Genomic DNA, 13,623 nt, shown 5'->3' with positions numbered 1-13,623 from the left:
AAAATGTTTAAAGTTCGCAAACAAGAACTGTGTGCAAAGAAAAATGGCAGATAATCTGAAACATTAGCGGCTCTGGGCGGCTTGTTTGCAGAGACAAAAAGCAGTAATGGTGTTAGCATGCAATTTATATATGGTTAGATTAAACATGCTTTGACTTTGAGTGAGAATGAATAATTTAATGCATTTGTTTACTGTAATGCTAAGGTCTTCCATAACAAGATGTCAAGGATGGTTTTTGCTATTATATTGAACTAGCTTACCCATCGCGCGTTGCTGCGATCTCAAAAGAAAGGAAATTTAAGGAAACTTTTTATGATAACATTCAATTTACATTGTGTCATTTTTATTGAAACTTATTCATTTTAATATGGAAATCATTTTAAAGTGTTGTTTTAATTCTGTTTATTTATTCGAGTGCTTATGGATACACGCTATTTTTTGTTTTTCCGTCTGGTGCATAAACGAATAAATCAGAAGGTTTTCCGATGCATGAGCTTGCCACATACAGTTGTCCATGTGAGAAGCACGGATTCTCCAAATCTAGTCCACACACTTGCAGCGATTGTCCTTGTGCTTTGTTGATGGTCATTGCAAAAGCGAGTCACACCGTAAACTGTAAACGTTCAGTATTGGAAAGGTTATGAGGGCCCTGGGTGGTCGGGGGCCGATATTTAACAACATTTTCTTTTTTTTTTGCCAGAAACTTTTGCGGGAGTGTACTCAACAACTTCACAAAGTTTCATGCCGATCGGATGAATGGTGTAGTAATGCATAAAGGACAAACGGACATACTTTCTTTTTTATATTTATAGATTACGTTGGGAGAATATCTCATGGCTTTTTTAAAGTTATTTATTGTTGTTATGAATTTTTTCCACTCTATACCCCTGGACATTACTATAGCAAAAACCAGCTTTTCTTGGTGCTATAATACTGCTTTATAATGGTTTTTATAAGACGGAATTAAAGTGAATTGAACTAATAGAACTTATTTTCGCTAAGTAAAGACAGAAAATGCTCACATCTTGGCTCCTAGACCCCACTGAGGTATAACTAACATAGAGTTGTTTTCCACTAAAGTTTGACAAATGACAGCAGACAAAAAAGAGAGATGAAGTTGTCTATGATATTACTTGGCCCACCTAAGATGGTATTTCCCAGGGTGGAAAGCTCCACTTTGAAGGCTACCCATCTCCAATTTTATTTTCTATATGTCACTGCAAATTCATTACTCAGATCATCAGCCCTGGAGTAGAGGAGTCATGGGAAAGTGATGCACAACACAGACTCATCTCTTTCTGTCCTCCCTTAAAAGTACTTGGTGTCCTAGCTGTAGCGGTAGGTCATTGCGGTTTTTCCCCATGCTTGTCTCCACTGACTAAAATACCGCACTAGCGCTGAACAACGATTAGGTTTGCCAGAACACGCTGTAAGGATTTCTCTGCTTTAATAGAACAAAACGTCTTTCTTTTTTTAACCTGATTTTAAAAGTGCACCATAATCTGTTGTAAGTACTGTATTCACTTACCAATCTCGTTAATGCTGGTTCTAAGCCCTGTTCCACAACGGCTGGTGCTGTTTGTTGTGGAGGGCTGGATGAACCAGGAGTACACTGGCTAACTTCTGGGTCAAAGGGGGCAGCCTCTTGCCTGCACGCCAATTCCCTGCTGCATTCCCATAAAAGCAGGATGCAGCAGCAGATGCGCAGCGGGCGCGCCGCCGGCACACCGAAGGCGCGCCAAAGGCAAGCCTGACTGCGCCCGTCCACGCCTGGACCTGGCCCAGGGCCAGAACCCCTGGCTGCAACATCCTAAAAGCAGAGACAAGACTTATATACACTAACACCTTTCTTCTGAGTTTCAATAAAGTTAATTTCACACCCCCATGCCATCAGATCGATCCTTCCAAAGAGCCAAAGTTTTGCCCTCACTGCAATATTATGTTTCTTTTTACAAAGACAAAGACCTGCTCCAAATATGAATATGTCTCCCGTGGGCATACACCAGTTCCCAAAACCTTTATAGGATTACTCATTAATACCCGCTCTCTGATAAAACATAATGTCAAGTTTGCTGAACTACTGTCAGCTCATAAGTGGACATGGCGTTTGTCACAGAAACTTGGGCAAACAGCACCTCAGATCCTGACCTGGCCTTAGCTATACCTCAAAGTTTCTCTATTATAAAAAATGACAGACTATCCAAACGGGGTGGAGGCCTAGCGATCATAGCTGACAACTCTCTGGATGTAAAAGCCCCCCCGGCAGGCAGCAGCTCGGACTGCGAGCTGCTTTCCTCTCGAATCACTCCAAGTGCTAATTACACCTTCAACGGCACACTACTATACAGACCACCTTGTTTGAAAAATAAATGTAAATTTGAAGAAATCATTAGCCCAATACTAGAAGCCAGCACTGATTCAGAAATACTGCATACTAGGTGATTTTAACTATCACCTCGAAAACTTAGAAGACCATAATACATTATTACTAATGAGGCAGAAAGTCATGCATCCCACACATGACACCGGTCACACCTTGGATGGGTTATTTACATTTAACCCCCACCTTAAAATAATAGGGGTTATGCCAGTTCCATGGTCAGATCACAGAGCCATCTATTCACTGTAACCACCACACACTACATTCCCAACCCACACAACTCCCATAAGACATTCAAAAGACGCAACTGGAAGGACATTACCCCCCATCAGTTGCAATGCACCCTAGCATCCTCCAATCCTGACCTGAAACCGGAGGCAAACCTAGCGGCAGACAGTTTTTCCAACTGGGTTAAGTCTGCAGTAGACTTGCTGGCACCGGAAAAAAAGTGTTACCAGCAAGCGCACAAAGAAATGTGAACCCTGGTTCTGTGATGCCTTGCGCAAACAGAAGCAGATCTGTAGAAAAGCCGAGAGGCGCTGGAGAAGCAACTACACTTTAGCCGAAAGAGAAATATATTCCCAATCACTGAACACTTTAAAAAGATGAAAATGGATAAGAAAAGTAAATACTTCTCAGATAAAATACAACAAGCAGGCAACTCCAGTAAAGAACTATTTTAAACACTGAAAAAACTTGTCAAACTTCTAGAACCACAAAAAAAAGAAACTAGTGCAGCATTCTGCAACCAACTCGCAGGTTATTTTAAGGACAAAGTGCTCACCATTTTTGAATCCCTCACAGACTGGGATGACGACATGACAACCACTCCCGCTTCAAACATCTCATGTCCCATCAGCGTCCTAGACTCCTTTGATCCACCTAGCATTGAACTAATAACACAAACTATCCAATCCATAAAATCTGGAGCACCCTCGGACCCATGCCCACCCATGATATTCCACATGGCACCAGACACAATCAGCGAACAACTTAGTACACTCAACAAAGAAGTCATAACATCTGGCGTCTTTCCAGACGCTTGGAAAACGGTGTCAATTCTGCGTCTTTTAAAAAAAACAATTGAGATCCCTCTGATCACAGTAATTACAGACCTATAGCCAGGATTCCTTTCCCAGCCAAAGTACTGGAACAAATCTTCAACTCCCAACTAACAACATTCATCTATTCGGCAGACCTACTGGCTTCCTCCCAGTATGGTTTCTGACAAAGGCACGGCACAGAAACTGCCCTGATTATGGCAGCAGAGGAGATCTGGGCAATACTGGACACGGGAGCCAGGGCCGCCCTAATCCTATTGGATCTGTCGGAGGCTTTTGACACTGTGAACCATGACATACTAATCAAATGTATTGAAGAAGCAGCAGTAAAGAACACTGCCCTAAAACTGGTCCAATCCTATCTGAACTGTAGATACCAATACGTTCAGGTCAGCAACTCCCGCTCAGAGCAGTTTACGCTCCCATGTGGAGTGCCGCAGGGCTCCGTGGCTGAGCCCCACCCTGTTTAACCTTTACGTGACTCCTCTGGCCAACATCATCAGGAAATATGGATTTACAATAATATCTTATGCGGATGAAACCCAAATCGCGGTGTCAATTTCAAGCAGCCCTGAAGACACTGCCGATAGCTTTAAACAATGTATTTACCACATAAACCAATGGATGGGGTCGAATTGTTTGAAGCTTAACGGCACCAAAACAGAGGTCCTACTATTCAGAGCAGATACCTCTTTTTGGTCTCAGAACTGGTGGCCCCATAGCATGGGCGTGCACCCCACCCCAGTTCAGAAAGTGAGGAATTTGGGCATCATCTTTGATGACAAATTGTCCTTTTAACATTAGGTCAACAAAGTTGTATCGATGACATTCCTGACTTTAAAATCCATCCGTAAAATACGCACATTCATTCCCCCAGAAGCAGTAAAAACTCTAGTCACAGTCCTAGCCTTGGCCAGACTGGACTACATAAATGCCCTATACTTAGGCATCCAAAAGCAGCACATGGCCAAGCTCCAGCGGACACAAAATGCAGCCGCCAGAGCAATATTGAACATCCCCAAATTTCAGTCCATATCGGAAGGCCTCAAAAAACTCCACTGGCTTCCCATGAAAAAGACAATAGATTTTAAGGCCCTCTGTCTAGCATACAAGGCATTACATGGAAAGGGACCAGTATTCCTGAAACAACATCTCACCTGGTACCATCCTCCAAGACACCTTCGCTCAGCACAGAGCTAACTCCTCCGCACTCCAAAATTTAGAAAAGTCAACTGGGGTAGAAGAAGCTTTATCCTGGGCACAGCAAAACTATGGAACTCGCTCCCAATAAACATCAAAAGCTGTCCAACGCTACTCGGATTCACAAAGCTTATAAAGACATGGCTTTTCTCAAATTAATTTAACTTAAATTACCCACAACTGGAACTCAGGCTCTTTCCTCCGCTATGAGCGCCAAGACGCCTACGGGCATTCGGGCGCTATATAAATCTCTCTCACAATCCTGTCACCCTTCAAGCCTCCCTTACTCGCCTTGTTCTATGCCATTCCTTACTTGTACATTATCAGGCTGTTCTCTTTGCTCTCAAAAGGATCTGCTGGTCAGTGCAACTTTCTTTTCCATGTCAGTGAAGGTCTGCACAGACCCGTAGCAGTCAGAGGATTTGGTGGTTGGTGGCACAGGACAGCTATGTATCCATGAGTCCACCCTCCCTCAGGACTATGGAAACCCAGGGGAGGAAAAAAATCAGCACCTGCCAGGGCACAGGATTCTGAGCCTAGTTTTTCGCAGCTCTTATATGAGTGAGATAAAAAAAAATGAAAGCTGTTTTTTCACTGCTCTGCTATCAGAGCAGAGAATAACTAGATTTAAAACAGGCTGAGACATCACATGCTTGCATTAAACCCAGCAGGGAATTGAGACTTGCTCTCAAGTCAACTCTCATGGGTAGGAAAGCAGTGCTAAATGGCACAACATGGAGTTACCCACTCACTCAATAGGCAGACTAGAATTGTCACTATTCACTGGCATGTGTACAAGCAATTGATAGCCATGTATCGCTTTTTCTGACAAGCAGCATCTGCATCTAACGTTGCTGTAATGCCAGGCGAGCCTAGCGATCTGAAAGAAAACACTTACCTGTTATAAGAGATTCCAGGGCATGACTGGAGAAACCCTAAAAAAGAAGTAGGAACACTATTTTCCTTTCCTCCTCTGAGCTGTTTCGCCTATGTCAAGGAACGAGCTTCCAGACAGACAGTTTTCGCAATCAGGTCACAACATTTCATAAAGAAGAAACCTCAAACCTTAAACAAATCTGAAGAAGGCAGGGGGTTCAGGTAGGGGTCAGAGTCACGGAAACACTCTCTATAGGAAGCATTATCCCGTTAGATGTATAGGAGTCAGCATGTATTGCTGACTGGACCTACCATGCAAAAGATGAGAAAGGGATAACATTTATCCTGAGAATAATGAAAAGGAAGGTTGCTTGTATTTCAGTTCAGAAAGGACTTGGCTTGGCAGTTCAGGGTGGACTGTCCCCATGAGGAGCCGGATGAAGGCTGATTTGCATATGGTTGGGTCCAAACTGAGGTGACATGGTGGGCGAAAAACAATGTTTTGTGATGCGGCCCAAGCAATTGCAGTGGTTGAGATTAATTCATGCATTCCATCCATCACCTTGTTGTTGTTCCCCGTATGGAATGGACCCAGCACTCTAGTGATATATATTGTAATAGAGGATGTGCACAGGTCCCAAGATAGATATATCCATACTAATATTATAAAGAGAGAGCCCAAACCTTTGAGGCGGGTAATCTCAGTAACCACAGCACCAATCACAACACCCAATACAGCGTTGGAAAGGGCAGTTGCAGCAGAAGGACATAGGCTATGCAGACGCCCACCATATACATTTTTTTTTAATTGTTTTTATTAACTTTTCAAAAACAGTGGTGTTCATCACAATCATACAGTGCAAGACATACAATTGTATCGTAGGACACCATATACATTTAAAAGGTAAAAGAACCGTGCCAGCAAAGTAGTCCCTTGTGGGCGTGTCTGCGTTGTGCTGTGGGCGTGAGCTGGGGGCGTGACTAACGCTGGGGGCGTGTGGTACGGCCATCACATCGTGGGCTGTGGGCGTGTGCTGGGGGCGTGACAAACGCTGGGGGCGTGACAAACGCGGAGGGCGTGTGTCCGCCCTTCATGCCATGTGAGTCGTACATACAAGCGCCAATTACGTTGCTGCGCAGCATCAAGGGGCACGCTGGGGGCGTGACATATTGGGGGCGTGAGAAATGCTGGGGGCGTGTGTCTGGCCTTCATGCCATGTGAACGCAATTGCGCCACATCAAGGGGCACGCTGGGGGCGTGAGAAACGCTGGGGGCGTGTGCTGCGTTCCGCCCTTCATGCCATGTGGGTCGTACATTAATCAGAAGATCGTCTGCTGTGGTCGTGTGCAGAGGGCATGACAATCGCGTTCAGCTGTAGACCTGGTAAGTAACATTACTGCAGCCTCTCCTGCGTGCTGTTACTGAACTCTCTCATTCAACGAAATTAGACGGACCTGCTACCATCAACCAGGGCTCTAGCCGGGCTCAGGCGGCGGATCAGTACACTAATTACACGCGCCTGATAAAATCAACCATCGCTGCAGCTGGGCCTCAAGCGGAGGAACACGCGCCTTATAACATCAAACAGGCCTGCATCTGGGCCTCAAGCGGGGGAACACGCAAATGAGCATGTCTGCGGGGACAATTACTGCAGCCTCTCCTACTCGCTGTCACTGAACTCTCTCATTAAACGGATTTACCCGCGGCTGATAACTCTCTCATTCAACGACATTACACGCGCCTGCTAACATCAACCAGGGCTGTAGCCGGGCTCAGGCGGCGGATCACTACACCAATTACACGCGCCTGCTAACATCAACCAGGGCTGCAGCTGGCCCTTCTCCGTCCCTATTCTAATGAAACAAAAAATGTTGTCTACCGCAAAATTTTAAAATAAATTGCCCTTGCCAAATACACACATTACACACAGTCTATTTCATACCCGGACAACGTCGGGACGGGCTGATAGTATATATATATATTGATGGTATGCTACTTCCACCCCCTTCCGCCCGTGATAATTGGAGCTGTGTGCCGGCGAAGCACACCGTACGCAATTTTTCAATATCCAACCAAGCGTTTTGTTTTATTGAATATTGAAAAAAAAACACACACACACACCTACACCCCCCCGTACAAATAAATAGCTGAAGACAGCTGACCTAACCAGCAAATGGTTGAAGGGACCTGAAACAAAACCCCTTTTCTATTTAGTTTCTTAAAACAAAAGGTCTTGGCTACATCAGCCCAAAAAATATCAATACATTTGTATGAATGAAAATCAGGTAAACAATGGCCCACCTCTACATGCAAACTTTAGATTAGTTACCTCTTTCTGTTAAGAGTGGCGCGGTACTTGGTGATGTTTGGGGGTCCTGGTTAATCTCCCTCTCTGGCTCCTCGCTTTGAATGCTACCATTGTGCGAGGATTGATCTAGTGCTTGGTAATTGCCATCCTGTGTATTTCGACTCATACACATCAATGAAATGCTGGACAGTAGGATACTAGCAAAAAGTATCACTGCAGTGCAGATAACCTAGAAAGGAAAGTGATGTACGTGGAATTTAAATGTAGTGAAACACAGTAAGAAACATAGCTAGCAGCATGAACATTTAGACTACATTTTTCATGTGTCTTTCAAACCTGAGGTGGGTGACACCAAGACCAAGGGACAGTGTTAAATGTGTTTAATAATTTGCTTGCATAGTTCACATACTCACATTATTTACACATTTTCATCAATAAAATGTATGACTCATAGGTACAAACAAGCATGTGAAGTGCTCTATTATCTTGTAGAGTCTAAGGGTTAGTGTGTTTCTCCAAAATGCTTAGGCACGCTACTGCATAATGTTGGTGCATTAACGGAAACTTTCTTATACCGCCTCCTTTAAGGTGTGGAAGTGGAATGTTCAAAGGGTGTTTACTAGCCGATCGAAGTGTTCTTATTGGCACACGTTTGAGTTTGTTTACTGGCTAGTTATTCTGTGCAGGCAATCTTAACTCAAAATGTATTCTGTGTTAAAAAAAAACATGTAAATGGAAAGCACAAATGTACATACTAGTTCATGTTTACGCAGTCTTACATTTTGAATCTTGTGCAAAAGCTGAATTCGATATACCCCTAAACCAGCAAAGAGAGCATTGTCATATATGCAAACCGACATTTTCACAAAGTGATTATTTGTGTTTGAAATGAAGGAATTTGTTCTGCAACAGTCAACAGCCCAGAAGTATTCCAGCAACCGACATAATAAAGGTCAAGGCTTCCAAAGTTTTGTGTTCCTAGAGCTGCTCAGTAACAATATAATTCAAGATTTTAGTTGGCAGAGGTAACCCTGCAATAGCACTATTCATTTCGTTGAAGATAGGTTCAGCAACTCCATGAAAGGTGTGGCAAAAACTCCAGCATAGTCTTCTGCTACAAAGAGTGTTTTTTTCTCTTTCGTAGGTCTATAGCTCACAGCAGAACGTCTTTTTCATTCATTTTTTGTAACATTAACTGAGAGATTTTGGACCTGATTCGCCAAGGGCCACCGCACCTGTGTAGGAGGCCCCATAGCCATGGGGGTGGGGAAGTCTCTGCAATGAGAAATCTCTGAGTGTGGAGACTCCCCACAACTTCACTGCCTCCTCCGCCACGAGTGCGGAGGCCCTTTGTGAATCAGGCCCTGAATGTTCAGGGCTGAGCATGTTCTGAATGCTTTTTTAATTGTTTTGAACTGAGAGCCTGAAACAATTTTTAAAGAAGAAACCCTATTTGTTATATTGATTGATTTAAAATATTGTCTAGTTAATTAAAACCATTACAATTTTAAACGTAAGCAATTAAAACTCCTAATATAAGGAGGATGTGTAAAAAAAAAACATATGACATTTCAATAAATATAAAAAAAGGTTGAGGTTGCTAGCGCTATAAAAATCACATTCAAGAAGTAATAACATCACAGTCATATGAGCAAAGTTTGAAAAAACAATGGGTGAAAGGTATTAATTGGGTCCTTGAAGCTTCTGATTAGCTTGTTCAAAAATCCAAACGAACCTGGTACAGTGGTGAAGCGAACAAGGATGCCACCGTAGAACATATGATGAGGGGTCCCAATAACGCCCCACCCCCCACGGTTTTCAGGTTTCTTCTTACTTCCATTGATGCAACACCTCTACTGGCTGCCCATGACCTGAAGGTGGCTGTACAAGCATTAGTGATCTCAAAGCTGGACTATGGTACGCAACTCTTTGCAGCCTGCCTAGAGTTAGGACGGCTCCGCTTTGAGCCTCCCTCAATTCAGCTGCTAGACTCTTAACTGGCACAAAAAAATACCACCACATATCTCCGGACTTCCGAGTCCTGAATTGGCTTCCATATGAAGGTCGGATACAGTTAAAAATTGCATGCATTGCTCCCAAGGCCATCCACTTCAAGACTCCGCTGTACCTCGCTCAGAAACTGGAGCTCTCCTGCGGTTCTAGAGCCTCCAGAAGTGCCAGCACCCTTTTGCTAAAACCACAAAAATTCAAGAAAAAAAGACCTACAACCGAACCTTCTCAGGGATGGCGCAGAGGATTTGGAACTCCCTTCCACCCGAAGTCAGGGTGAACCCCTCCACTGTCTTCTTCAAAAAAGAAGTTAAAGGACTCCTGATGAAGACATTTCTTCTTTAACATGGCTCCTTTATTTGTTTTTGGTCCACACCTGCTGACTATGGCCCAACCACTTGGTTCACGAGTCTTCTTGGACATTACTAGATTAGGTCTTTGTTGAGCTGACGATTTTGTTGTGTTTGTTTTTTCCTTAGGATAATGTTTGGCAATTAGACTCTGATTTTGTTGCCTTGCTGATTCTGTATGTTTGATTATAACCATTGTGATGCATAATCTGTAAAGCGCTCTGATACCCTCGGTGGTCATGTTCGCGCTATATAAAACTTTCAAAATAAATAAATAATTTCTTTGTGGTTTTCTACCCAAATGCACAAGTTGTTAAATGTAGCTTTCGGCTACTTCCAGCTACTTGTAAACAGACACCACAATCTTAGCCCCGCTCTAATACTAACCCCCAACCCCACCCCCACCCTCTCCCATCTCCACTTCAATGTCTCACAATCTGTCTATAGGTTCTTTTTAACACTTTGGCCGGCACTGCGTCTACTTACAGTTACATATATCGTGCTCTATACCTTCCTGAAGTTTACTTTCAACAATTGATGTGTTGATTTACAGCTCTACCAATTACACTGCATCCTTCACGCCCTTCCAGTCCGTTTTACACTTGTTCACTTCCAAATTTAGCTAAACAAAGTATGTTATTATCTACCCACCCCGAAGAGGACTCTCCCTCCCCCTTTACCATCCCTATCCTACACAGCATTGCTTACTGCACCTGAACTTCACTATGTTCAGTAGGCGCAGTAAAACACTATCCGAAAAATACCATCAATACACAATAATGTATTCTTTTGCATTCCTCCCAAAAGTACAGCAGCACATTTACCACGTCCAACACAGCTCATGCCATGCTGCCTCCGCCACACAGCACTTTTTATTAAAATAGCTTTGGCCTCTTTGCGTTATCACCAACTACAAAAAACACTCATGGGTACTATTCTGTAACACTTTACCAGGCCTTTCTCTCCCGCCCCAACTTTTTGGACCCGCACCTCCATGCCAGTAACTTCCATTTGCACAACAGGTGTACCTGGACAATCCGGCTTCACCCACGCATGGAAACAAAAATGATGCAGCTTTTTGAATTTATAAAAGGAACTAAAGCGCCTTTAAAGGCCAACGTACTTATACAGACTGTCTACGCACTGTGCAATACCACACATTTTGTGCCTGGCTCTATTGTTAACTAACAAGTACCCTTTTTGGTGCCTAAGTTCTTATAACACCAGCAACTCCCTACATCCTTTAGTGCACCCCAACTCCTACACACTACTCTGAGTCTTCACCGCCCACCCGTATCCAACATAACTACACCTTTTAGCTCACGGCTTCTTTTTGTGCAGTGGCACTGAGCCCCACACAAGCCCTTCACTGACACACCACTGAATTGTTTCACCCATTTACATAGCCCTCTCCCGACCCTTGAGCTTGCCCACGCATTTCAAAAGGTGCACCTTCCTTTGGAGGCACAGGTGCAGTGGCGCCACAACCCTACTCACTCACACGTCTACCTTTAATCTCAAAACATGACTGTTGTACTTTTTGTAAAGCTCTTACTTAAACACAAAGATAGCCCACAAACATTCTCCTTCTGCAAGCCCCCAAACCATTTCTCCCTTTTCCTTGTCCAATCTGAAGAGGCATTGGCAAAGCCAATAGGTCTCGCTGTTTGGAGCTATTGGCTGGGCTGTGCAAAAGCTACCCCACTCCACTCCCCTCCAATACAATCCACAGAAACTACACACTCCACTTTACCCCAATATACCCCACTACACTCCACTCCACTCTACTACACTCCAATCTACACTACTCCACTCCATTGTACTCTACTTCACTCAATCTACCCCATGTAACCCAAATCTACACCAGTCTAATTTACCCCACTCCACCCCAATCCACTCAATTCTACCACCATCTACCCCTCCATTCCAATCTACCACCCTCAAATCCACCCAATCTACCCCACTCCAATCTATCCCATATCACTCCACTCCAATCTACCAAACCCACCCCAATCTAGCCAATTCCTATCTACCCCACTCAAATCGTTCCCAGGCCACTCCAACCTACCCAGTACACTCCAATCTACCCCGCTTTACTCCAATCCAATCTACCTTACTCCACTCCAAACTACCCCACTCCAACATACCCTACTCCAACCCACCCCATGCAACTCCAATCTAACTCCAGTCTAACCTGCTCCAATCTACCACCATTTACCCCACTCCCCTTCTCTACCGCACTCCACTTTCCACTCCACTCCATCTCACTTAACTCCAACCTACCCCTCCAATCTACCACAAACTACCCCACTCCAATCAACAACAATCTACCCCACTCCACCACAATCTGCCCCACCCCACCCCACCCAATGCCATGCTGAACAGCAACCACACAGGTGTAAAACACAGCTAAAACATAGGCATGGCCTATTTGCTTTGCCAATGCTTATTTATTATTATTTTTAGCAATGCTGCTATACAGCATGCTACAAATCATTGCCAAAGTCGGCAACGCTCATGCTGTACAGCATGAACAAAGGAAATGACAAAGCCAATAGTCTCAGAGGCAAGACCTATTGGCTTTGGTTTTGTATACCATGATTGCATACAAACTCCGGCGCAAATCTGGGAGGGTGGGGGTGGGGTATGGGGCAACCGTCCTGTTTGAATTTCATGACAGTCCCAGTCCTGCAGGGTCAATGAGTAGTTCAGGTATGTGCCACTCTGATCAGAACAGTCCCAATACATGCTCTTACATTAAATGATTTAATTCTGATTGGTTGTTGGCACTGAAGGGTTCTGCAAAAGGCAATTCAAAGTCTTTTTTAGTGCTGACCAAAACATAGGTTTGTTTTTATTCTCTGGCCTGAAAGCAGATACAGGCAGATTTGTCTTCCAAATGCACTTCCTGAATAAGTTTAAAAAAATGGCAGATTTCACAAGATTCGCTTTTTAGGTTAATCATTCCTCCCAACCCTAATAGTAACATCCCAAAGAAAAGAGAACTCATTTGCAGCTACTCGCTTTAATACACTCACTCAGGTCGGGTAATCTGGACGGGTTCAATTTCCTTATTTTTAATGGTAATGAATGAAGTGTAAGGATGCTTTTTTTTACCTGAGACGTTCCGTAGAAGAATGCTGAATCTGTGCTGTCATTGTTGCGCTGACCAGCCATCAGGAGAATTCCCACAACAAGTGCCGGGACACTGTGAATTAAGAGCAACAGATGCAGGTCATAAACTGTTTTCATGTGCGCACACACAAGGATTTGTGAAGCAGATCTTTCTTCTCGTTCTGATAACTGTATGCCAGGACAGCAGAATGACCAAATCACTCCATGTCATCAAGGGCAATGGTTCCAGTCCTGGGTTTTAAACCGACAAATCATTGGCAGCAGGTGTGTTAGTCTAATTAACTCAGTAAAAACACAATTAT

At 43.9% G+C, this 13,623-nt stretch overlaps 1 protein-coding gene across 3 annotated transcripts in view; it reads right to left on the bottom strand.

Moving 5' to 3' along the window:
- The window catches only part of GPR155 (G protein-coupled receptor 155), a 361,714-nt gene that overhangs the window by 88,875 nt on the left and 259,216 nt on the right, over positions 1-13,623 (bottom strand). For all 3 annotated transcript variants that reach the window (XM_078681541.1, XM_078681540.1, XM_078681542.1), the window contains exons 9-10: positions 13,304-13,394; positions 7,848-8,055 (exon numbers count right to left, since the gene is read on the bottom strand). In XM_078681541.1, coding sequence (XP_078537667.1) covers positions 7,848-8,055; positions 13,304-13,394 — 299 coding nt within the window. The remainder of the gene's footprint in view (positions 1-7,847; positions 8,056-13,303; positions 13,395-13,623) is intronic.

The sequence above is a fragment of the Lissotriton helveticus genome, chromosome 3_1, assembly GCF_964261635.1.
Source record: "Lissotriton helveticus chromosome 3_1, aLisHel1.1, whole genome shotgun sequence".
Lineage (NCBI taxonomy): Eukaryota > Metazoa > Chordata > Amphibia > Caudata > Salamandridae > Lissotriton > Lissotriton helveticus.
The sequence above is the reverse complement of the archived record's forward strand: the minus strand, read 5'-3'. Positions and strand labels throughout refer to the sequence as shown.